The sequence below is a fragment of the Corvus moneduloides genome, chromosome Z (genome assembly GCF_009650955.1).
Source record: "Corvus moneduloides isolate bCorMon1 chromosome Z, bCorMon1.pri, whole genome shotgun sequence".
NCBI classification, from domain to species: domain Eukaryota; kingdom Metazoa; phylum Chordata; class Aves; order Passeriformes; family Corvidae; genus Corvus; species Corvus moneduloides.
Window position 1 is genome coordinate 14,344,515 of NC_045511.1, and position 26,387 is coordinate 14,370,901.

A 26,387-nucleotide genomic window follows, 5' to 3' on the forward strand; every position below is an offset into this window, starting at 1 on the left:
GGCTAGACTACTCAAAATTACTTCAAGAAAAGTCTGTTAGGTTCAGGGCTACAATCTACTAATTAATCCACACCCTACACATCAGTCACTTCAAGTATGTGAAAAACAAATATCCTTGCTAAAGAAGCCTATGCAGATATAACTGACCAATGACAATAAATGTGTGAGGTTTTTCTACCTCATCTGTGGCTACATTTACAGTCAGAGAAACTCCACTGAAAAAAGATAATCAGCCATTCTTGTAAGAGTAACAACTTACCAGGCACTTTCCTTCTATTTGATGCTTGAAAATGTGTTTGTATCCATTGCTTCAGTATTTACATGATAGTTGCCCTTTTTATCCTAGTGAAAAATTTCTATCCCTCTGGGCTACACCATCAGTTCCCCACCCACAACATAAACCAAATTTAAGATAATGAAGTTTTCAAATTTCCAAATTACAACTGTTGCAAGAAAGAAACAGCAGGTACCATAACATTATAGTCTAGCTAAATTTCTATTAAAAATAACACTATGTCAACAGAAGACTTTTTTTATTTCCAAGTGTTCAAATTGTTATTACACATATGCCGTTTAACTATTTTTTATTTGAACATTAAGGTAATTACAGTTGAAGGGCTCATATTTCCAGTGGCCTCTCTGCATTGGATGCCACCAGAGCTAAACATGAAACATTCCACATGGCTAACAATAAGACATTTGAGTTACCAGAATTACAATCATCAATTTTTTTTTTTTGCTAACAGATCACATATGTACATAACCAGGGCTATTTTCTTTAAAAGAAATATCAAAATTAGTACTGCATCTGTTTATTTTAAAGATGAACATCTCCACATACGAGCAACATGGTACATGACAGTTTGATTAACACACATACGGTACTTTGGCAGCTCTGTGATGTGTTTTTTCCCCTAAGCTCCACAGTAGGCTTAATTTATAAAACATATTGCTAATATGCCCTGCATAAACACCAAGAATCAAATGTATCTTTCATCACCTAAATGGGAGAGGGAGCAGCGCTTTTATCTCACATTAAACAGCCTCGTCATACATGCACAATTTTCATCCATGGACACTTCTACACACATCCTAGCTAACACTGTCTGCAAGAAAATAATCTTTATTCTAAAAAAGATTTGAATTTTCTTCTCAAAAAAAACCCTACAGATGATCACATGACAAATCACTACCAGCTGTTTATTTCAAAATAATACTGAATGTGTCACATTTCTGTCGAGGTTACTTGCATATTACCATCTCACAAGTATATCAGTCACCTGATCAACTCATCCCATTTTGAGTTCATTTGTGAAACTGACTTGTCTCTTTTGATACCTACTAATAACTCATAGTTCATGGTTAACAAATACTAATTTCTTTGAATACCTCTACCAGCAATTTCCACATGAAAACTAATCACTGTATTAAACTTTTTCACTTACTCTCCCCAAATTTTCCACCTTCCTGAACACAACTGACCTATTAGCACAGTAATCTAAGTGAGGACAATATTCCCTCCAATATAATCATGCACTGTTAAGTAGCCACTTGGAAGTTTTGAGGTAAAATGCATTAAATATGGTTGCAAAATTTCAGACTTGAAAGAACAAAATCACATTATATATATTGCAATAAAAAACATCTAGAACCTGTCTATAGTGATCTGAAGCAATTTATTTCACTCACTTATCTGTAAAATTTTAGCAGCTATTTCATATTCATTCTATTTGGTCCAAATAGCCCTATATGTTGTTAAAGAGTCACTCAAAAAGGAATGTTGTGCCCAAAACCACATCTGCTACCACAAACATCTCTTCACCCTTTTATTCATCCTCAAGCAGTTCCTACAAATTTAAAATTTCTTGAGCTGTACAAAAACAGATCTTAATTTGTAATATGTCAACAATGGGTAAGTTAAAAAGAAGGTGAAGATATGTGACATACTTAAGTAATATGCACAATTTGATGAAGTCTCTCTTCCTCAGCCTTTAATACCTATTAGCATTGAATTATGAACTCTGCAGCACATAAACAAGACTGCATATGGCACTTACAATCCTGACTGCAATATAAACTGTATTAAAATGCTCCATAACTAAACAAACAGTAAATCCTGTTTATCTATACAAAGTTTAGAGACTATGTTATCATCAAATGGGAAAATTACACCCAAACTAATTAAGTTGGACATTCACTGGTCCTTTCTCATAAAGTTGTTCTATCTTCTTGCTTTGCTTAATTATGTCAGAAAATTAACTCCTCCAGCTCTGCTTCAGTTTCTTCAGTGTAGTTATTACGTGCCAGCCAACTTTGTTCTGGCACCATTAACTTTCACCCTGGTGTGCCCCTTACATCTCCAAGTTCTCCATCACATTCTCCTTTCTTCCTTCCATTGTTTGTGACTCAGTGTCACCAAGAAGCCCTTCCTCTAGGGCAGCACCTTGTGTAACAGAGCTTCCACAGGGCAGAGGCTTTTCTGTCCAGGAGGTACCAGGGCTGACCAGCCAAGCTTGCTGGGTCATGGTCCGCCGTGTACCGGGTAAGCTCCCTGTGCGCGCTAAGCGCCTTCTGTACAAAGATAAGCCAGCTGTGCACACGTAAGCCACAGGAAGCAACCCGAGTTCAATGGTCTGGGCAGGCAGAGTGGATGGGGCAGAAATATGACAGACAGACATTTTGGCTGCAGCAGTTTTAACCCTGTTTGATTGTTTAACTTGTGTTACAGTCTAATTTAAGCATCATTGTTTAAGCAATACTTCCAAATGAACAAAAATCCTGCAGACAGGTAAACCGCTCCTTTTTTATAGAATAACTGGTTAGTATGTGTTCCAGAATGAATTTAATGCAAACTTTGGAAAGTGTACTAATAACCACATCTGGAGCCTTGAAATACTGTCTTACTCTGAGGTATATGTCTATTACTGTAGAAGTTATGCTTCACATCTAAAGTCCACGAAAAAGGCTACTTGTATTTTCTAGGTCAAGCAAGCAGTAGAAAAATGGGAAGAGAGAGCATGTGTTTTGTGTTCAAGTGTTACTGTTTAGCATAATCCTTCATGCAAGTAATGCAAAAAACGCTATATATTCAAGACTGCTTACATCTAAATAAATCGGGTAAATTAGCAAATACAGTATTGAAAATTATCTACAAAAATGTGTTTTTCCAAGTATTCACTGTTTGTATCAAGTCTTAAAGCAGAAAGCTGCAGGGCAATACCAAAGAAAATGCAATAGAAGTGAACTTGAGACATTTTAAGAAATCCCCTCAGAAAACAAATTCGTATTAACTGTAAACTAAACTGAAATACAACGACTAAAGCTATTAGGTGGCCTTATCAGCAAACACCTTCAATCAAAAGGCCATAAACAAGTATGCTTTACATATTACTTGATTTGTTTATTTTACACCATGGGGTGAAAGCAACACAACTCCTTTTAGTAAAGTATACACAAATAGCCTCACTCAGAATACACTTTTAATGCACATAAAAAAAGTATTCATCTTACAAATTGTTTTGCAATCCAAATATACAATAGCTTGGAAAACAATATTTTAGAAAACTAAAGCCAATGTAAAAAGACTGCTTAATACCACTAAATGATATAAGTTTTTGTATGGCTCTGTCTTTAGAGTTTTCTTACTGCATCATCAATATCAGAAATCTGTTCCTTCAGCTGGTTCCACTGTTCTGGATTTAAAGAAATACCTGAAAAGCATTAAAAATAAACACTTAAGACAAAAAGAAAATTGTGGTGCAGGATCTTGTGCAATAATTATAAAGGCTGCTTTCATGTACACACAGTCTGTGTTATAATATTAATGCCTGAGATACTTCAACAATCATCTTAGTTACAAAGTGAAACTACCCACTTCCAACAGTTCAACTTAACTATAGGTTATCTCTAGACAAGTTTGCAAAGAAAATGTGTGTAACAAATAATTGTACAAGTACTAGACTAAACACAGGAAGTGAAATATAACTCTGGCCTTGACAGAAGGCAGTACAAACGCCATGGGTGATAAGCAAGAAATCACTGGCTACTAAAAGCTGCACCTATGCAGACAGGTCTGCTGTGCCTTTTTCAAGTACTGCAATTCTGGGAGGCTTTCCCCGCTTTTGTTTCTTAAAGCACTGTAAATAACACACGCTGTAAGTAACCTCTTGGAGAGACTCTGTATCACTTGCTAGCGCTCACAAACCAGCACTGAAGTTACTTTTTACTTCAAGTTCACTATAGTTTCTAGTGATATTCAACCAATAATCATTCAGTATCCCACAACCCATCACTTCAATTCTAAATGTGATCTCATCTTCCTCAAGCTTGAGTACAGGCACGTTTCATTTGTGCTTTTGGTCTACTCTATCTTACCCTACAATTTCCACACCCACTCTGTGAAAGAGCAGGCTCCCAGGGATACCTCCCATACTTTCTCCTGCCAAGCTCTTCCACTCGTTACTCCCACTCTCCCCTCCCAGGGATAGTTTTCCTTCATTGCTTTCTCCCTGAAGGTGGAGCAGGACCTGTAAACAGCTGAAACTTTGAATTCCACTTCTGGAGCTCATAGCCTTTTCTTTTCTTTTAGTATCAGTGTCTTACCAGAGCACCACCACAATTCTAAGCAGCAAGCAGTGTACATGGAGCTTCTCTAAGCAGTCTTCCACCAGTCTTTGGTGGGCAGGCCTCATCTGAAAACAGGTCAGGTGTACTAACCACTATTAGAGGATTAAATGTCATGAAGATGTCCCTCAACAACAGACCAGATGAACCACAAAAAGTTCAGATCTGCTGCTTGAGATACTAAGAGTAATTTAAACTGCTCGGTTTATTTTTGTTTTATTACAAATTTTTGACTGCTTATCCTGGTTTTAGGACAGCTAGATAAGCAGCTTATGACTGCATCAAGGAAATATTAGACTCCCATACTGTATCAGATTATTAATAATTTTATCACAATAAAGTTCAGACTCTTGCTGCATTGATAAACATTTCTATCTACATCATGCCATTTTTGTCACTTAGCCCACCCATCAAATCCCACTGTAGCTTGCCATTTGAAATTCCACCTTGAAACACAGAAGGTAAAGTCCTTAGAGGAACCTTTTTTGTTAATTAGCAACAACAAATCCAAAACAAGCAATTTTCCTGTAGAGCACCAGTGCATCTGTTCACGCAAACCTACTGTCAGTGGTTATTTAAGAAATGTTGAAAATGCTTCTCAAACTTTCTAAACGACTGTTTACTGAGTTGCTCCTGAACACACCAAAAGAATGTTACAAACCTTATGGTGATTGTACATTGAATTTCTTCAAACTCAGCAGCCTCCCAATACATAAGACTGGGGAAGGACTTTTTGCAACATCGTGTAGTGACAGGGCAAGGGGGAATGGCTTCAAACTGAAAAGGGTAGATTTAGATTGGGCATTAGGAAGAAATTCTTTACTGTGAGTGTAGTGATGCACTGGCACAGGTTGCCCAGAGAAGCTGTGGATGCCCCATCCCTGGAAGTGTTCAAGGCCAGGCTGGATGGGGTCTCTGTGCAACCTGGTCTAGTGGGAGGTGTGCCTGCCCACAGCAGGGAGGGGGTTGAATGAGGTGATCTTCAAGGTCCCTTCCAAGAGAAACCATTCTGTGGTTCTGTGAATCCCCAGGGCAGAATGGTTCACACTTACCTTTCACTGATGCTATATGAAAACAGATAAAAAGTAGGCTTTTCAAAGAGAAGCAACATAACATTAAGCACAGCACTACTACTACAACTGTCCTGCAATCCCCATCTTGAGATGTGAAAGTTCTGAAAGTGGTTCACAGTGAAGCCCTGCCATGAGAAGCAGCTGTGCAACTAGAGGTACAGAGGCTTGTGCTGTGCTGCAGATTACTAACTTGGTACACTTGAGATATTCCACCCTCTACTAAAGTATTTTTAAACTTTTTTTTTCAAAATTAGTCACTTTAAATGTTTAGGTTGTTTTAATCTAAAATTGAATAGGAACTGAAGGAAACGGTTGGTTTAACAAAACTAAAATCTTAGAAAAATTATTAAATATTTTCAGTTACAGTTTGAAATAATAAATCCAACCATAATAGAGGAAATTCTGTTAAACTAATCAAATGGGGGTGTGGGGGAAGTATGGCTATGGTATAAACATGTTTATAACTCCCCTACCAAATTTGCTTGTACTTGACACCTAGCTTTCCATAAATCATTGAGCAACTGTTTAGGAAAATGGACTCAGGCCAATAAATCCACTTAAGATTTTATCCGTGATCTACAGATAAAGCTAATTCTTTGCAAAAATATAAATGGTAAGGAAGTAAATATCACGTACCAACAAAGGAGAAAAACATGATATAGGAAGTTCTACTGCAAAGTACAGGCCATGTTTTAATACAAAGTAACATGAAACAGAACAATACCTTTTCTGCCAGGCTTCATTTCACCTTCTTGATCCATCCAATATTCTCTAATATCAATTAAGACTTTCCCTTTAAAGTCTCGAACACTGACATACCTCATTTTGCCAATCTGTCAAAACACATATAAAGGTCTTTTAGGTATTTTATGTATTAGAGCATTCACTTTCCCCAGCAGCATTAGACTCTTGACATGTGACACTGCAGCTTATTTTAGACACCACAGAAACAGCTAGATTAAAAGCTTAATTCAGAGTAGTCAGTAGGCTAATAAGTAATGACTTAAAACTGGCTGAGCAGGCAGTGCTCAATGCAAAAGTGGCCCTCCTAGAATAAAAATACCTGTATTCTTTACATGCTTGTTTCTTGCAAGTAATGAATTTACTGTTTTCTGAAAAAATGTATTTCCTTTCTTTGCAACAGTTCTAAACAAAGAAGGAGAAAGGGAGCTCTACTCCCAAATCTACATTTTAGTCCATTCCACACGTACAGAAAGCAAATTAGATGTTCATGTGTGATACCTTCCCTTTTTTTTCCTTTAACACAGTAAATACAGATGCAAATGAACGTTACCCACCAACTGTCCCATGCCCTCTCCCAAGTCCTCATAGGTACATCACTGTACCAGGTGTTCAAAAACAGTCTAATCTTTTAAGTTTACCAGCATATAGCACAGTATGAAATTGTGGAACTTGGATTTTGGAATGCCGTAGTTTTCAAACCAGTGTCGTAACTGAATTACATGGGCACCTCCTTTTTTGGGGGGGGTGGAGTGGGGGGAAAGTTGGGGAAGCATCATACCACCAACTATGCAATACACTACATATTTTGGCTTATTCAAGATCTTTCCAAATATGATTAAAAAAAAATCTATTTACATAAATTCCAAGTACAAGGTGAATTTGAGAACCAGAAATTAGATAATTAAAACATAACCAAATACAGTTTCTTGCAATTCTAAGAAATCTTTAGAATTCTGTATGCACCTCCTGGATACATTTTATAATGAAAGAACAGATTCTAAAGTAAACATTTTTAAAATAAAATACTTCTTCCTGGTAAAATGCTACCTTCCAATTTCAACTTCCTTTATCTCTGCATGTTCCATTTTGATATAATTTAAGGAGAGGCCAACACTTCTGGCACAAAAATTAGCATTAAGTCTGACCAGAAAGACTGAAGAACTCTCCAACCAACTACAATAATTCACAGATGTTTAAGTGTATTGCTCTTATTTCACAAAATAGATAGAAACATGAATACTTTGTTTGCTTAAATAAGTTTTTCTCCTTCTGCACATGCTATATGACATCTAAAATTGATTTAAAAACAAATAGGACATATTTAGATAACGTAAGTCTGAAGCACTTTTCCTAGTTCAAATCATCCTTTAAAATTAGTAAGACATTACTGTTTAGATGACAGTATTTTTAACTGATAAAATTACACAACAATTTTAAAATTCAAAAATAGAAGTATAATATTATGGCAGCTTAGCTCTTTCAGACCAAACGTGGTACCATGCCCAAGTCCATCTGCACTCCTGGCAAAGAATATCCTAAATAGCCAACATGAAGAACATTTCTTAGTTTTACCCTTTACGCTCCAGTAACTTTTAAGGTCACCTCCAGGAAAAGCTTCAAGCAGTAGCACTCTGCGGCACCTTTTTTTTTCCATGGCTATTGAAGAATATTAGTGCCTTGCCAAGTAATTCCAGATTTGTCGTAAGAAATAAAATCTAATTCAATATAGCAGATCACAGCTGCAAATACAGTAAAAGGGTTTAGAATGCAATTTCAAGGGTAAGAAAGACTCTATGTCTTAATTCAATTCCAGTAAGGTGAGGGGCAATAATGTAAAGTTCACATTCATTCAATCATTAAGCCTTAGATGGAAGTATTTCTCTATGTAAATGCTGAAACCAAGTTAGATTTCACATCATGTCTAGATTTCAGCTTAATATTCTTATTAAATTTCAGATATTTAGTTGAACTCTATGCAAAAGTTGCCACTACTAAAATTTTTAAATAGGCTTCTAAAGTACAGTTCAAACAAACATCTACAGTTAAAAACACACCAAAAAAAATCTAGATTTAACTAGTTAAGTAAATTGATGTTTCTTGATATTTAGCTACCTGTAACTCTGGTATAGGTTCATTTCTGAACAATTTTTCTTCATGAAGCTGCTGATAATCCTAAGAGTAATTTCACTGATGGAAGGTATTTTTGTATCTCCATAAGCAGAGCAGCATACCAAAAGTTGCTGTATTGGGAAGAATCAATTTTCTTCACGTTGGCTGATATGGGGCTGTGTTTTGGATTTGTCCTGAGCAGCGATGATAACACAGAGATGTTTTAGTTACTGCTGAGCAGAGCTTACACAGAGCCAAGGTTGTTTCTGCTTCTCACACTGCCACACTGGCAGGGAAGCTGGGGGTGCTTGGGGGATTGGGAGGAGGCACAGCTGGGAGAGGTGACCCCAACTGACCAAAGGGATGTTCCAGACCGGATGATACCGCGTTCAGTCTACAAAGTGGAGGGAAGAAGAGGAAAGGGGGCATGTTTGGCATGATGACATTTGTCTTATCAAGTCACTGTTACATGTGATGGGCCCTGCTCTCCTGGAGATGGCTGAACTCCTGCCTGCCCATGGGAAATGGGGAATTAACTCCTTATTTTGCTTTGCTTGCATGTGCAGCTCTTGCTTTCCCTAATAAACTGCCTTTATCTCAACCCTCGAATTTTCCAGCTTTTACCCTTCCAGTTCTCTCCCCGATCCCACTGGTGGGGGTGTTGAGTGAGTGGCTGCCTGGGGCTTGGCTGCTGGCTGGGATTAAACCACAAGTCATGACAATTTATAAGAGTACTTAGTGCAGTTCAGCCTTCACAGAGAAGTTCATACACTTTTTATTAAATACTATACATCCTTACATTATACTACGCAATTGACTTACATAAATCAGAAGACATTAAAAACATTATTTCCAGGTTTCTGTTTCTTAGAATAAAAAGCACTCAACTGTGTCTCTGTTCATTTATAGATATGCAACTGATTTCCTGTGAGCTTCAGCAAGCACCTTCTTCATCCTTTTTCCTAAATCCAGTTTTTCTGGATTAAACACACAGTGCAAGCGTAAACAGCAACAAACCCTCTCTCTTCCCTAGCCAATAACCATATGTAAAGCATTCGAAAGAGCACAAGACTCCTGTAAATAGTGAGATCTGCAACAAAGCAAATTGCAAAATGCATTGGTGACCACCTAAGTTTCATAATTAGTGTGCTAAACCAATCACAGTTTCAGAGCATCATAAATTTATGCTGACCTTCTTTCACGAGCCTATGATAAAGACACTGATAAATTACACTGGAAAAATCAACAAACTTATTTCTCACTAGCTAAATACCAAATATGGTCAAAACTCAAAAAAAATAAGGGCTTGCAAGGTGGACAGAATACGGAGATAACTTCTGAAGTAACAATTTCAGTTAAATGCATGATCATGCAGTGCGGTTCTGCTCTGGGTAGTCATTAATGCATCCTGACAAACCTTATCCAAATCAGGCACAGGTTGATGATACGATTAGTCAAACTAACCAAAGCACATGGTGCAGAGCTCAGGTTGGCTTGAAGCCAGAGACAGGAATCTAATGCATCAAGGCTAAACCCTTCCACATGAACACAAATAATGCCTGTCCTTAGGGCCTCGAGTAATGCATCACATATGGGAGAAACATAAATTTCAGCATCCTAACAGCACACAGATCTGTTATCAAGCTGCAGGGTACACTAGGTTGGTTCCCTATAAAACCTAGTAAGGCCAAGACATGTAAACATATAAACCTTGTCTCTTATATTGAATGAATTCTCTTCTACTTACATTAGCACTATTCTTTGTAAGTAGTTGCCAAAAAACCATTACACCAACCAACTCAAACAAAAATATAAAATGTACATATTTAAGAAAATGCTGAATCTTCTTAATACAACAGACACAATCAGCTCTATATTAAGGGAATCTGTATGCTTCAAGAACACAGCCTGAGGGTGTAGAACAAGAAGACTCTTGGTTTCACATCATTTGCAGCCACTCCCACACACAATATGGACACCATAGAACTTGTGACTATCCTATGAAGGCTTTACAACCTGATTTCCATCAGCTGAAGCCACACTTGTAAAGTTATACTGCAAAGCCACTTTCACATCAGAGATCATTTTACTGCCATGGGAGAGAAAGTCTCCAGAAAGGCGTTTCTAGTATCACTAAGAAGCCTAGAACAAACAAAACTGTATCTAAAAAATTAATGAGCCCTGGGTAGGGGGGCAGGAACCAGGAGTATCCTCAGACCTACTGTAGTTTTATTTCTATACTTAAACATCTGCATGTTAGTTACTGCACAGAAGTTACGTAGAGTACAAAAACAGACAACGCTATACATAACAATGAATAATCTAAAAAATATTTTATTGTCTATTACTTAAAAGACAGGCACAGACTGGGTAACGCTGATATTTTAGGTCAAGGTGATATTCAAAGATCTGTATTCTACTCAACACCAGAAGAACCCTGTTCTTATCTGAGTAATAGGAGTCCTCTACTGTCTGTTTTTAGTAACTTTTTATTATCTTAGGTCGAAAAGGTTTCAGGAAACCAGAGCATGCATACTTTCATTTTTTATTTGAAAAGGTCTGGGTGTGCTTTTGCATCAGGGGAACACTAAAAATTTTAAGTTTTCTCCAAGACTGGAATTTCTGAACTTACTAAAACCATAGCAACTGGAATTTCTGAACTTACTACAAACATAGCATTAAGTTTATACATAGTTCTTTATTACAAAGTTCTACCTGCAGTTCACCTTGTAAGCTGTAGAATTCACTATTTCATTTTTCCTACAAGGTTCAAAGCATGCCCAAGCAGAACTAAAAATACTATAAACTTCCTTCAATACAGAAGTCCAAACATAGCATTCAAGTGAAGCTCTCCCTCCTGAACATAGGAGAAGTAAGAATTGAGACATTAAAAATAACTGCCCTGTATCACAATATCAGTTAAGCAGGTCTTCTCTCTAGAAGAGACTTTTCTTCCCCTGTATTACTTCACACAGCTACAGCCGAGAACCATTTCATTTACATTACTCTGTGCTTGGGTCATCTCATTAGGCACCTTTCCCACACCTTTTTACAAACTTGAGAATCAAAGCCTCAAGAATTTAAGTTCCTTTCCAGCCAGCTAGTCAGAGACCTGTAACAGATCTTGATCCACACCCCCAATACAGCTAATTCTGAGCTGTGTATCAGCTCTCTCAGCACACACTGCTACTGCCTCAGCTAACCCCGGGAACTGCAATACCCTGAATTCACAAATGCATCTTTCCACTGAAAAACAGACATTCATCCCATCTTAAAAACAGGGCAATACCACAAGTTACTATCTTTATGGATGTTCAGTGATAAAACCCTACATCATAACATAAAGGAACAAACAAAACTTATTCCAAGATGCTGTCATAATACAGGAGGCCAAACTGCCCTTGACCTAGTTAAATAGGAACAAAGAGTCCACACTTTGGTTTCCAAGAACATTTTTTTCAGGAGCCCTAATTAAAAAAACATTTCCATGTAGAGACAAACCTGATCTAATATTTAAAGTATACTGATGGTAAGTGCTGTATTTACTGACAAAATGACTACCCAGAGCTACCAGGAACAAAGTCATGAGAATTCGATCAATTGATACCACTCACATTCTTTTACTCTGTTGAAATCTGACCATGCTTTTCTGAGCATCTCATCTAAATGCCAGCATCATAACCCCTTCCAGAGATTCAGGAGGCCAAGCACTACACTGTTAAGAAATTCACATCACCTCGTAAAATTTATGCAGCATATGATGTAACATGTTACCTTAACCACGTTTTATGAGTCATCAATTTTACCTGAAACATATTCTCATCTCTGTTACCACTTTGCTTAGAAGAAGCTGCACCTTTTGAACTTTCACCAGTCTTTTGTTTCTTTACAGTTTTTTCTGGAGTTACTTGCTTTTTCCGCTTTGCCTTGGAGCAAAATAAAAAAAGAAGAGCATGAGCCACAATCACTCTGTACGCTACAGGTAAGTTTACATTATATGTCACAGACTACTACCAAGCAATGCACTTTTCCACCTTCTTGCTGTGAAGGCAGGAATCTAACACTGTACATTTAGACTGGAGTTTTAAAAACTTCAAAATGAGCCTGATTCTGTTCTCAGTGAAGTTTACCATAATACTTTGGCATTAAAGAGAATTTAATCAGATCAAAATACATTTCAAAAATCCTTCTCTTTCTGCACAGTAACACTGTCAGTTCAGTAGTTTTACGAAAAACTTTAAGTCTGATGGAAATGGCATCTTCTTTTCCACTAAACGGACCAAAAAGTACAGAACAGCTTGCAACACCTCCAAAAAAAGAAAAAAACCGTAGATAAGATAATGAATGAAGGATCTGGAAACCACCTCTATCAGACAATTGTTTTTTTAATAAGCATCCAGTCGCTGTACACAGCATGATAAATTATGCAACTTTTTAAAGGATTCAGACAGTATCACCTGTAAATCAGATTAACCAGAGAAGCTACAAAGTTACTATTTCTACTCACTTAGAAACAGGAGACCAAACCTCTTCATGCACTGTACTACATGAAAAGACCTGGTGTCCCTGTTACCACCTAGCACTTCTTAAAAAGATAAATTAACTAGTTTTTTCTGATTTTGTTCATAATGATTGGCACATCTGTGCAAACTTCTATCTTTAGTAACTATTAAAATTAAAGGGAAACATTCAATTTATAAATTTGAAACAGTCATCTTAAAACTTATCAACTCAAAGACATTCAGGTTGGCTCAGCTTTTAAGTGAGAAACTAGCAGATGATAAAACAGCAAATAAAAGAAAAAGAAGCAGAGAAAAAAATCCATGCAAACAAGATGAGCAAGCAACACAAGGAACACAGGGCAGATTTTTGTTACGGAGAAGTAACCAAATATTAAAATGGAAGTGTGTGGCTGTGGGCATGTTCTGAAAGTAAGTCCAAATTCTTCTTCGGAAGCCTTCAGAAGCTTGCCACAAAGCAGCAAAGAATTACTGGGAACTTGCAATTATCATACGGAATGGCATGAAGAAAACAAAATGCAACTGAAGAAGAAAACTTTTCTTCAGGGCAAAAATTATGCAATCCACCCAAACTTGGAAGGTGGGTTGTTTGTTTTTTGTTGTTGTAGTTGTTGAGGTGGGTGGGTGGAACAGAAAGTTCCTTAAAGTGTCTGATAAATCATATGGAATGACATGCATGTTGTGACATATGCTCACCTATTTCCTTAACCCCAGCCTGAAACAAAACAGTTAATACAGTAATGACCTGTATATAATGTTCACCTTTTTGTCAACTTCACTATCTGAATCACTGGCAGATGAGCTTGAAGATACAAGTTCCTTTGATTTAGGCATTCTGGGAAAAGAAAAATAACATGAGAACACTATATAAGGAATGACATTCCATTTTGGCTGGAAAGCAATCTTCAAACCTGTTTGTACTGGCTCATCTTCTTTAAGCCCTCCTAAAGACTTTCTTGCCTTTTCATTTAAGCTTTAATACACATTGTAGATGCAGTATCAAGCATTTTTTCCTCATATATATATGTATCTTCCCCTTTTTTGCTGCAGCTGCATTGAAACACGTTTAGGGCACATTAAATGCAGCGGTTTGGCTTCTGAACTGTTTACAGCAGAACGACTTCTCACAATTTTCATATATCCCCAGACACAGCAAAACTCACAACATAAAATACACAGTGTAATACTGCCCTCCAGCTGAATCCTTTCTGTTAAATCCACAAATATGAATCATTAACACCCCAACAATATCTATACTCTGACATGGGTATTTCACCCAGGTGGATTTGCAAGCAACATGCTGCACAACTGTCACACACGTGACGCTCGAGCTTCCACCTATAATCTAACAGTCCAAAACACACCTCAGTTACAGTGAGCTACAGCACTGCAATTAGTATTTTTAACTGGCGTTTCAACACATCAGTCACTGGAGTCTATTAATTTGCCAGACAAGCAGACATTGAGCATTCCTTGAATGCGTGCTGCCAGGTGTCCTCGCACATCACCCTGGTATGCAAACATGTGGTTAGATATAGCGGTTACACATCTTCCCTGCTGCTAGAAACTCTTTGTAACAAATACACAGCTCATTTGTTTTTTCAGAATAAAATTAAGCATCCCTGAAAGTGTATAATACAAACTTCAGCTAGGAAAGGCCAAGATAATATTACAGAGTATCTCAGAAAAGAAAAAAGGAATAAGTGTGTTCTTAAACGGGCAGTGAAAAAACACTCCCACGTATGCAAATGAAAAAAAACAACACAAAACAACCAAACCAGAGCCCCAATAATGCTAATGGATCGACGCGGTTCTAAAGTAGGGCAAAACCTGTGGTAATAGCTTGTAGCACAAGGACGGAAGCTGCAGCACGGCACAGAACACAGGGTGTGAAGGAAGCACACGCACTCCACGCTCTAGGATGGAGCAGAGGAGCGCTGGAATGGGACAATGTGAAAATGAGCAAACGGATGACACTGAGCTGGCGAGCCAAACGATGTTTCGCGAGGATGACCCCGGGGTCCGCGTAAGAAGGAGAAAGGGACAATATGGAGGAAGGTGTGGGCGGAAACTGGAGGAAAAAGGGATGTGGGGTGGTGGGTGCCCTCCGGGAGAGCCTGAGCGTGAGGAGACACCGCAGCACCGGGGAGGGGGCCGGGATGAGCTCGGCCAAGGGAAAGCGAGGGAAGGTAAGGAAAGGAAGACGAGCCCGGAACTCCAGGTAGGCGGATCCCAGCCGCCATTTTCCTCCCCTATTCCTCTTTTCCATGGCTTGTGTCGCCCCCCGAGAAAAACACTCGAGACCCGAACAAGGATGGGGGCGAGGGGGTGGGCGGGTGAGAACGCCCAAGTCTTCCCGGGGCAAGGCGGCGGCGAAGGGAATGCGGGTTACCGGTGGCAGGGCGGAGGAAAAGGACAGCAAGGTAACCAGCGGCCCAGGGGTCGCCGGCGGGCCGGGTCTGCTCCCGACGCGGGGGGGGAGCGCGGCCGGGCGCCATCTTCTCCCTCAATCAGGCTCTGAGCCCCCAACATGGCAGCTCTCCCTCGGCAGCGGCGGCTCGCTCCTCCGCCCCACAGCGGGGTATGTCTCCCGCTGGGCACCGCGGGCACTCGAAGAACAAGAGGAAGCCTCGCCTCGGCGCCGCCCGGCTGCGGCTGTCCCGATCGGGCCGGGAGGTGCCGCGGCGGTGGCGGCGGGGGCCGTGGGAGGGGGCACGCCGGAGAAGATGGCGGCGTGGCAGGGGCGCGCGGGGGGACCCGGCACTCACGTCCTGCTCCGCGCGTGGCTCCTCTGCACCGCGACACAGACGGAACTGACGCGGCTCGGAACGCCCGCCCCGGGCCGCTCACGTGGGGGGGGGGGGGGGGGGGGGGGGGCAGCTTTAAAGGGGACGCGGCGCTTTGTCCCTTTCGTCGCCCGTTCCCGCCTCCTGTGAGGGGCGGGGGAGGGATCATAGTGCTGGAAAGGAGGTTTTACAGGATCGCAGCAAATCCCAAGTTGGCAGAGACCCACAGGGAACATCGAATCGAACTCCTGGCCCTGCACAGGACACCCCAAGAGTAACACTATGTGTCTTGACAGCGTTGTCCTAACGCTTCTTGGTGCTGTGACCACCTCCCTGGGGAGCCTGTTCTAGTGCCCAACCACCTTCTGAGTGAAAAACCTTTTCCTGATATCCAGCTTAAATCTCCCCGTCATTGGCCACGAGAGTGAAGAGATCGGTGTTACCTGTCCGTCTGCTTCCCCTCGCGAGGAAGCTGTAGACTGCGATGGACATTAGGAAAAACTTCTTCACAGAAACGATTAGACATTGGAATGGGCTGCCCAGGGGGGTGGTGGAGTCACTGTCCCTGGAGGTGTTGAAGGAAAGACTGGACGTGGCACTTGGTGCTTGACGTGGTGGTGTTGAGTAAGTTGAACTCGGTGCTCTCAGAGGTCTTTTACAAATTGATTCTGTGGTTCTCTGAAGTCTCCCCTTAGTCTTCTTCAGGCTGAAAAAAGCCCCTACAATAATTCATAAATAGGAGGGTTTTTTCACGTGCTGCAGCGGTTCCTCGATGCCGCTTGGAGCCGCCCGGGCAGCGGCGTGAGGCGGGGTGTGGCTGCTGCGAAACCGCGGCCCCGCCACGCCTGGGGCGCCGCTCGGGAGCCCCTTCTGATGGTTCCCCTTCTGCCAGCAGATCCCCCTTCCGCCACCGGTGACCCGGGTTTCCTTCTCTTACCGCGGGGCTTTGCAGCTGGGGACCATCAGAGCACCCGTCCGGGCAGGCACCTCGGGGCTGAAGCACCGCGGATGGAAGGTTAAAGCAGTCTCAGCACCTCTTTTAAACACTGTCTTTTTAAAAACTGTCCAAGCAAATAAAGAGCTTGAAAACATACTGTCAGTGTTGCTTTTTTCTGTAGCGTGTTCATAGGGTCACGCATCCCGAGCACCCTGCTGAAGAGGACTTGAAAAGGTTTAGTTCGCCTAAACGAGTTCTGCTTCTAAGACACAGCAAAATGGAAGGGAGACGAGGAAAGGGCCCTCTGCCCCCAGTTTTGTAAGAGGCAACTTTTAGCAGCCTTTGCAGACTGCAGCAGGCCAGGCATGCTGTCAGAGCACAAAGTGGCTTCATGTTTTGTCTTCTGTGCTACCTATTTCAGCCTTTCAGTTGATGATGGGAGTTACATTAAAATACAGTCATAATTCACACAAAACTAACACGGCTTGTTCCTATTTGCTGGTCACAGTTCATGGCAATGGGTCATGTAGCTGTGTTCTGAGCAGTGACAGTTCTTCAGACACCGAGTACCAGTTTAGTACTTTTCTCTTTCCTACTAACGCTAGACTTATGCTTTTGCTACCATGTGAGTGCAAACTTTTTGTAAAAAGTGCAAGCAAACTATAAGAAATAGGAAGTGGACTATAATCCCAAGCCTAGCTTCCAGATAAAATTGGGGCAGGCAGAGTGAGGTAGTGGGTGATCGGCCTCCATCGTTTAAATAACAAGCACCTATTAATAAAGTGTTTAAAATAAAAAGTCTTTGGCTTTTTTAAATTGCAAAGATCTCTCATTGTTAATATGGGCCAGAAGGGCAAACATCATGATTCAAGAGGGAATAATCCCCCAAATTCAGCAAGAGTAGCTGCACGTCCTAAGCAGTGTTTCTGAAAAAGTACTTAAAAGAGGTGGGCAAAGAGGTTTTTAGAGGGGATCCATGAGGTCCTTGGAGCCCCCATCATGAAGTAAACTGGCTTTTGGTGTGAGAAGTGGCTTTCACTTCTTCACTTTAATAGCAGGAAAACAGGAAGGAAATACCAGAAATAGGAAGTGTACTCATCTAAATAATCATTGGTAACTTGCAGTTTCACAGTGTCATGTAGGTTGCAGAATGAAAAGAAAAATAGAAAAATATACAATTCTTACTACATGTCTGATCTTTGGAAGATAAAAATATGGTTGTTTATACAAGAATCAAAGCACAGTAAATCATATGCAGGCAATAGAGTAATTATCACCACTGCACAAACACCAGGCTTGTCAAGCCACGTAATTGTGGAAGATGAACAGATGGTATTGTAATACTTAATGCTTAACTCCAACAACAACAAAAAAAAAAACTATTCCACACAAGATCACTTCCAAATATGTAATATTAATCTGTAAGAAAACATAGTTACTCTTTCCAACTAATTTTCACTAACTTTTCATATTAGAAGTATAATGATAGTTTAGGTGTTTGTAATCCCTGTATGCTTTGCTTTTTTACAGTTCAACACTTGGTACACAAAGAGTGCTCAGGTTTTAATCAAATCATCAAGGAATTGTTTATTAAAATCAACAATTCTTTATGCATTTTTAATCAAGTCTTTCAGCCTTGACATAAGTCAAACTGACTAAAACAAACATTTTATGCTGGCTCTTAATGGGTTAATTTCTCCCACCTGCAGCATTTCCTCCAAAGCAAGCACCAAGTTTATTTTTACAGCTGAATTCCTAAATTACAGGTCAGCGAGGGTAAAGGAAGGTTTGCTGCAACTGGGGATTTCATGTTCTGCTTTTTAATAATGATACATTTCTTTGAGAAATATTCTGGTTATTGAGCATAGTGGCTGTTAGAGCTTTTGGTGAATTACCCTCACTGTATTTTATTTTATTTTATTTTATTTTATTTTATTTTATTTTATTTTAGTTAGAAAAGAAGAAAGAAGCTACTAAGAAAAAAATGCTGGCTTTAGAACAGTGGGAAAGGAGCCATGATTCTTCCAAGGTAAATCTGTTGTTACCTTCTGAGTGAGTCATCTATCCCCCCAAGGGGTATACTTCACTTTCTAAGCTCTTAAAATAGACTTTTGTAATGGGTTTGTTCCTTCATCAGACACTTTCCTTCTGTAGCTGCCTTAAAAGGGCTTAAATTCTTCTGGTTACTGCCTGATTGCCTCATTTCATATCCCACATGTCTTTGGCAGAGAAGAATATTGAAGCATTACTTTTTTCTTCAGTAACAGATTTTAGCATGCAGATTTGAATGGGAATGCTGAAAAATACATGCTCGTGCTTCTGATTACATAGCAATTACTAACTGCAAAGGATGACTTCTCTGGTTAGAAATAATAGATATAGTAGGAAAAGCATTTTGGGGCAAACCTAAGTAGGACAGCTTTTAAAGCTTTGTGTTCTGTGCTTACTAGTTTAAAAGGTGGAAGAAGAAATCTGCAGTGAAAGGGGAAGTTAGCTTATATTATTGACAGTCGTTTTATTAAAGTGTCAGAAAAGAAAGAGTAAGGGATGCTACCACATAGGGTTTTGCTTGTGGGACTGGAACTGGTTTGTTTCTCATGTGTATCATGTAATTTGAGTTTGCATGAATATTTGCATAACTTTCTATTATGTTTGGGAAGTGGTTTTTTTATGTTGCAATTTAGTAACTTAAACCATAATAACTTCCATCTGTGGTTTAATAAATTACTTTTATATTTTTTAATATGTCTGTTGTTATGGTCGCTGTACAGTGTTTAAACCCTGTTGCTAAAAGTACCACTTTTTTGCTTTAATAGTTCGAAAATGTGGGGTCTTTGTCTTTACTGCTTAAAAAATGTAATATCACTTTAAAATAAGAAGGTTCATAAGCTGGTGAATGTCTTGTCTCTCTAGCTATCTGAAATAATTTCCAGCTGAGAAGATAGAACTGGACTCCATATGCTGATTGTAATTCTTTTTCTATCTAGAGCACTTACAAAGAGAGCACTAAGTATTAAACTACCTTTTCAGGAAATAAAAGAGCAGCTTTTGTTAACATGGTCTGTGCTGTGTTGGAAAGCTTTAACCTTCTGCTGCGTGGCCCTGCCCTCTGGTGGGCACGCAAAGGCTGGCTGAGAGCCTGCTTTTACGTAAACTGGAAGGTTGCCTCCAAGAAATCTTACCTAATCTTACTTAGCAAATCTTGAGATTTAAAAACATTCCGTTTTCCCCATTATGTTTCAATCACAGTTTTGCAGTCCTGTGGCAGCAGCAGAGACATTATGTCATGCATCTTGGGACATTAAAGTAAAACAGTAGGACTGATGACACTTTCATGTTATTACGCTACTTTCTTCTTCTCACCATATTTTGGTGATCTCTTCTCATACAGTTGAAATTAAGGTCAAAAATGTGTTTTTCTGAATGCTAGCTTGCTTGCCATTTTTGTCTGTGATATTTTTAGGCTCTTTGAACTTTGCACAAATAGAGTATCTGTTGTATTTAATTCCAAATTAAAGATTTGTGTTCCAGCATACGTTTTCATTCTGGAACTTCTTGGCTGTTCTTCTGTAATCTTAATAGGATCAGGGACAGAGGAGTTTATTTTTCCTGTTCAAAAAATACCTTTTCTGTGTTTCATTAAAGCTTTTCTGTCTTTCTGCCTCTGCCACGACTTGCGCTTTACCATTCCATGTATTTTCCTTCCAGTTAAACATAGAGAAATCAGTAAAGGTCAAAATATCCTTAAGGATCTAATCTGAATTTATTACTGTTTCATTTTGAAGCAATCTGATATATGTCTTAAGAAGATAGAATCTTGTTTTATAACCCACTGAGGTTTTTTAAGTATAGACCATGAATCTGATCCTGCAAGCTAGTAGTAGCATAAATAGATGTTATGTAATGGTGCACAAAGTCACCAGGAAGCATCAGATTGTTATTAGGAAACTGCTGAGGGAAAGACTTGTATAATATTAGTGGTTCTCACCCCCCCACACACCCCCCCCACACCCCCCCAAGGAGAAAAGAAACCTTGATTTTCATTTTTTTTGGTCACATTTAGAAAGTATGACTTCTCATAAATTATGTTGTAGTCTTTTTAAAGTGATATATGCACTGAAAACTCAAAATGCAAAATTCACACAAGAAAGTAATCTGAAACTTCTAGTGAAATTGCAGCTGAATTGGGCTGCCAGATGGGAGCTTTTGCTCAGAAATATGCAGGGTTGAAATCACAACATAAAGGGTGTAGTATTTGAATATAGAAATTACTTGGGTGAAGAAAAGTTATGAAACCGAAGTCAAAAATCTCAGTTGTGAGTAAGAAAGCCTTGGGGGAGTTTTTGGTTTTTTTTATGGAGACAAAGTTGAAAAGAGGGTAAATATTCCAAGTTTATTTGGAATATTATAATATAATACATATCAATAGTAGCATAATATAGATACATATCCACAGAAAGAGTCCACAGGAGGATCGCTGAGTTGATCAGAGGGATGGAGCACCGCTCCTGTGAGGAAAGGATGAGAGAATTGGGTTTGTTCAGCATGGAGAAGAGAAGGCTTTGGGATGACCTAATTGGGGCCTTCCAGTACCCCAAGGGAGCCTACAGGAATGATGGAGAGAGACTATTTACAAGAGCCTGGGGTGACAGGACAAGGGGCAATGGATCCAAACAGAAAGAGAGTGTGTTTAGATGAGATATTAGGAAGAAAGTCTGTACTGTGAGGGTGGTGAGACACTGGCACAGGTTGCCCAGAGAAGCTGTGGATGGCCCATCCCTGCAAGCTCTCAAGGCCAGTCTGGATGGGGCTCTGAGAAGCCTGGACTAGTGATAAGTGTCCCTGTCCATGGCAGGAATGGGAGTTGGAATTTGGTGATCTTTAAAGTCCCTTCCAACCCCAGCCAATCTGATTCTGTCATTCTATGAAGTTTACCTCATAAACGAATAGCAATGGCAGGCCTACCTACTTTGCAAACGTAGCTTTAGTGATGCAGTGATAAAAGGTGTGTGAACATCTGTGTGTATATAGATGCTTATATTTTTAATGGAATGTGTACTGAATATTGTCTATTTATCAGTATATTGGAAGACTTATAACTGAAAAAACTTGAAAGACAGTGGAACAAAAACCCCTTCTGTTGTCTTCTTGTCCAAACATCAGGATCCAGTGGTCTAATTATGAACAATTTTCATTAAAAGTAAGGCTGTAAATATCTATATCAATTATATATCTCTTGTATAATTTGCATATCCTGAGTCAATTGAGGTTTTCATGGCAGAGGCTGTATCTTCTAAGTTTTTCTACAGAAGGTTTCTGTTGAGTCCTCAAGTACTGTCACATAGAACTTTGGAGTAAGGCTTTTCTTTTCTAATCTCTAGCAATTAAATATCTTGACCCAGTAGCCACTTTCTTTCCCAGAAAAGCACTTTGGGTAGAACCTAGCAGATTCCTTTTACTGTTGTGCTTGATTAGGATAAGAATGAACAGGAGGTACAGTAATACTCAGTTCCTATGCAAAATTAATAATATTGACAAACTAATTAGTTCAATGAATTGGCAAGGATGTTTGGCATCGGAAGTAGCTGTGCTTCATATGCAGCTGCAATAATGTTTTAGATGAGAGAGTACTTTCCTCTTCTCATTTTATGAACAATAATATCTTTGCAGTCTTACTGCCTATGATCACAGCTACTGTGGGATATGGGAACCCTCTGCCTTTGTGAGGACTGCAGGAGGACATCCCAAGCAGGGATGTTTTGAATAGGCTTGGCTTACAGTAAACAAATACTTCCGAAATGATACTTTTTACTTAATCCAGAAGTGTTTTATAAGCCTTCATTAGTTTAGGAATAATGCACACTGTAGCACAGACAAAATACATAAATGGGATTGAAGTATTTAAGCATTTAAGTTTTGCTTTGTTCAGAGTTTTGGGGGACATCTGATGCTCAGAGGGAAGGATTTGCCGGAAGGCGGGGCAGAGCCATGGGGAACGGACGCTCATTCAATGCCTTTGGTCGGGAGGTCACTGCACTGGCCGCAGTGTGCTGCCCAGCGCTCTACAGGAGTGATCTGACGGACTGCTGGCTTCTGGAAAAGTCACATGAATGGCCCTGTGTGGGTGAGGCTGCACCACTGTCGCATGTGCAATAACCACATAGGAGCTACGGCGGGATTCTACATGTCATATATACATATGTACGTCTGTATGTGTATGTATATTCTATAGGCTGCCCCGAGCGCGGCTCCCCATGGGCCGGCGAGCGGGACTACAGCTCTCAGCGGCCCCCGCGCACATCCCGCGCCTGCGCACGCGGATCCCCGCGGCGGATGCGGCTCCCAGTTCATCGGGCGGGAGCCGTGCCACGGCCGGACTACATCTCCTAGCGGCCTCCGCGCACATCCCGCGCCTGCGCAGGCGGAGCCGGCCCGGCCGCACTTCGCCGTTGTCGCCGTCGGTGGGTGGGTGGGGGAAGGGAGCGAGCGGGAGGAGGAGGGAGGGGGGGGAGAGTTGAGAGTTCACCCGCCGCCGTCGCCGCTGCCAGGCCGGACTCATGATTCCCATATGCCCGGTAGTTTCGTTCACCTATGGTGAGTAGCGGTGCTTGGCGTGTCCGTGCTTGGGGAGAGGGCGGCGGGCGGGGGTCGCTCCTGAGGCGCCGAGTCTGACCCGGCGCTCCCGCGCTCTCTCTCCCTTGTCCCTCTGTGTGTCCCGTTCTTTCCCCACCGCCTCCTCCCGCCGGGCCTCCTGTCATGGCCCCGGCCGCCGCCGCCCCTCGGTCGCCGCCGCCGCAGTGCCCAGCCGGCTGGGGGAAGATGCCAAAATGGCCACCGGCAACTACTTTGGATTCACCCACAGCGGGGCTGCTGCCCAGTACAGGTAAGCACCGCCGCGACCCCCCCGTGCCCCCCCAGGGCCCCTCTCCCCGGCCGGGACCCCGGACAACTCCCGCCCCTTGCTCCCTGCCGTGGATTGTACCCGGACCCTCCTGCCGCGCCCGCGGGCGTGCGTTCTTATCTCCGTGTATGCCTGGGGGTGGGAGGTGGGGCTGGGCACCGCGGAGAAGGAGGGGGATGATCAGCCACAGCATGGGGTCCCCGGGCCCGTAGATTAAAATGGCCACTTGCAGTCAGTCAGCAGCACCGGCGAGTCACCGTGTGCCGCCCCCAGGCCCGTCTCCTGCCTCAGCTTCGGGGAACACAGGCCTCGCTCCCCAAGGCTTTGCTGTCACTGTGGGAGCACAGAATCCCTTCTAACATGGGTTGGAAACCAACCTAAGGCAGGCTGGTTGGATCAGGGAGAGATGGAGCACCGGAAAATACAGGGGACTTAATCCAATTGAAGTAATGTTATGATTAATATGTCTGAGAAAAAGTCGAGAAGCTACTTTCAGGGACAGGTACCGTTTTAAAAAAGTGTTCTACTCCGATTTTTAAGACCAGGAGCAGTGTTCTAGTGGAACTTGAGGACCCATGATTGTGTAAACAGTATACATACCTGTGTCCTATCTGTCTGGATAGATCTATCACTACTGATCTTGTATAGACACAGTGCCACCACTCTTTGTATATTTGTCATTTTTTTCATTTAAATTGTGGCCAGACTGTTAAAAAGTAATTGGTAGCATATATTACATTGCATTTTGTGACATCATGTTACTTAATTTGCTAAATACAGTCAGGAACATCTTTGCAATTGGCTCATGTTGGAGTGACACCTTAAAGTGCACATTTGAATCTTACATTGCTCATTCCATAAATCTCTCATAAAGACCTTCTTCAGTGCCTAAGTTGTGGTGAATAAGAAAAAAGCTAAAAGAATAAAGCAAGTATATCAGAGATTATTAACAAACAAATGTGGATGTGTGCTACTAGCTAATAAAAATTGCATACCTATTTTAGGAATGTACACTTCTGTGAAAGTGTTGGAATAACTCCGAGTCTGTTTTTCCTGTTGTTTTTTTCCTGAAAATGGATGTGAAGTACATTGAATTTAATTTATTCTGGTGTTTAATAGAGGATTAAATTTAGCTAATCTTCTAGTTCCTTTGAATGCTCACAGTGTGTGTATGTGTTTACATTTTACGTGACAGTTATAGTGAATATATAGGACATATATATATAACTTCTTTTTAGGTATAAAAATTAAGTGAATAGTAAACCAAGATATATGTCTGCAGTTTTGAAAGGCAGATGAATTTTTAAATTCATGTTTTATTGTGGAGCTGAGGTGATCCTTAGACTAAAGATCCTGAACAACTCATTTGAAGTTATATAGTTGGAATAACATTCAAGTTCAATAGTTGATCCTAAGTGGGTTTTTGAGAAAATGAAAAACAGATCAAAAGAACCTTCTTCCTTCACTGTCATAAATTCAAGATACTATTTAATTGCCTATCAGTTAAAGACTCTACATCCTATAAACCTTTTGTGTATTTACCACATCTGGAAGTGAAGAGACACGGCAGTCAGTGTTCAAGTACTCCTTTCATAAGAAGGAATTTAATATTTTGAGCTGAAAACACAAGAGTCACTTAAAATGTCTGAAGGGCAGCTTACTTTCACAAAGCAGATTTGGTAGGCTCGTACTAGTGTTTTTACAGAGTGCTACAAAACATTTATTCCCCTCCTGTATATTTGAGAAGGAGATGGTGGTGGCAGGGAAAGATGGTAAGATTTAATATTACAACAAGTCCTTTTAAGTTTTTTCCCAGTGTTTGAAGTGACAGTTCATAGAATAAAAAAAATCATTGTGTTCTTGGAAACCAGGGCAATAGATAAACAGATGTTTTTCTACATACTTAATACATAGGTGAGCCGCACAAATCTTAAAAAATGAAAGGTGTTTCTGGATGCTGAACTAATCTATGGATTTTTTTTAAAGTGGCTCAAAGTAACAAGTTGTTTTAGGAGAGCAAATCACACTTGCAGTTGAAGTCTTTAGTTCTTTATACATACCCCATTTAGAAGTCCTGCCACTGTAGTTTTTGTAGCAATAAACAGAAATTTTCATAATAAACACAATATCAGTCACATTTTTAAAGGTTCTCTCTTGCTAAAATGATTGTGAAAAATTCTGGTATGTTAGAAGAATATTAGTCTGCAACTTTAGATGATCTCAGTGCTCCCTAATGATAATAATCAGAATTTTATTGATTTCAGCATTTAGTTCAGCTAGGTGCAAAAAAATTGTGAAATTCTTTTTAGCGTACACACCTTCCTTGTAATATCTTAATGTATGAGTATCTCAAAATATATTAAGTCTTCATCTGGAAACGTGCTGAAAAAATAAAAAGCCTAAACTCTGCATCAGAAAGTAGAGAGTCTTAAGTAGATTCTGTTCAATTTCAAGGAATAGAATAGATTCTTCCAGTTGGAAGGGACCTACAGCCATTGTCCAGTCACCTGCCTGACCACTTCAGGGCTGGCCAAGTTCAAGCACATTGTTAGGGGCACTGTCCAAATGCCTTTGAGCACTGACAGACTGGGGCATCGACCGCTTCTCTAGGAAGTCTGTTCCAGTGCTTGACCACCCTCTCTGTATAGAAATGCCTCCTAACAGCCAGTTGAAAGCTCTGCTGGTGCAGCTCTG

The 26,387-nt window shown here is 40.5% G+C and overlaps 3 protein-coding genes across 7 annotated transcripts in view; 2 read left to right on the forward strand and 1 right to left on the reverse strand.

Annotated features, from left to right (window-relative positions):
* Window positions 1–516: 516 nt before the first annotated feature.
* On the reverse strand, window positions 517–15,939 carry SUB1 (SUB1 regulator of transcription). 2 transcript variants are annotated; one of them, XM_032097258.1, is made up of 5 exons: window positions 15,838–15,939; window positions 13,832–13,904; window positions 12,356–12,475; window positions 6,421–6,529; window positions 517–3,710 (listed from the first exon to the last, which is right to left on the reverse strand). In XM_032097258.1, the coding sequence occupies exons 2-5, from the start codon at window positions 13,901–13,903 to the stop codon at window positions 3,631–3,633; spliced, it is 381 nt and encodes a 126-aa protein (XP_031953149.1). In that variant the 5' UTR covers window position 13,904; window positions 15,838–15,939; the 3' UTR covers window positions 517–3,630. The 2 variants fall into 2 exon arrangements, with proteins under 2 accessions (XP_031953149.1, XP_031953148.1); XM_032097257.1 differs by lacking the exon at window positions 15,838–15,939 and adding an exon at window positions 15,462–15,693.
* LOC116438382 lies at window positions 14,921–19,847 on the forward strand. 2 transcript variants are annotated; one of them, XM_032097256.1, is made up of 2 exons: window positions 14,921–15,492; window positions 18,744–19,847. In XM_032097256.1, exons 1-2 carry the CDS (start codon window positions 14,991–14,993, stop codon window positions 18,767–18,769), a joined length of 528 nt encoding a protein of 175 aa, XP_031953147.1. In that variant the 5' UTR covers window positions 14,921–14,990; the 3' UTR covers window positions 18,770–19,847. The 2 variants fall into 2 exon arrangements, with proteins under 2 accessions (XP_031953147.1, XP_031953145.1); XM_032097254.1 differs by lacking the exon at window positions 18,744–19,847 and adding an exon at window positions 16,751–17,492.
* Window positions 19,848–23,275: 3,428 nt separating this feature from the next.
* Window positions 23,276–26,387, forward strand: part of ZFR (zinc finger RNA binding protein) — a 47,746-nt gene continuing 44,634 nt past the window's right edge. For all 3 annotated transcript variants that reach the window (XM_032097251.1, XM_032097252.1, XM_032097253.1), the window contains exons 1-2: window positions 23,276–23,386; window positions 23,591–23,675. In XM_032097251.1, coding sequence (XP_031953142.1) covers window positions 23,350–23,386; window positions 23,591–23,675 — 122 coding nt within the window. In that variant the 5' untranslated portion in view covers window positions 23,276–23,349. The remainder of the gene's footprint in view (window positions 23,387–23,590; window positions 23,676–26,387) is intronic.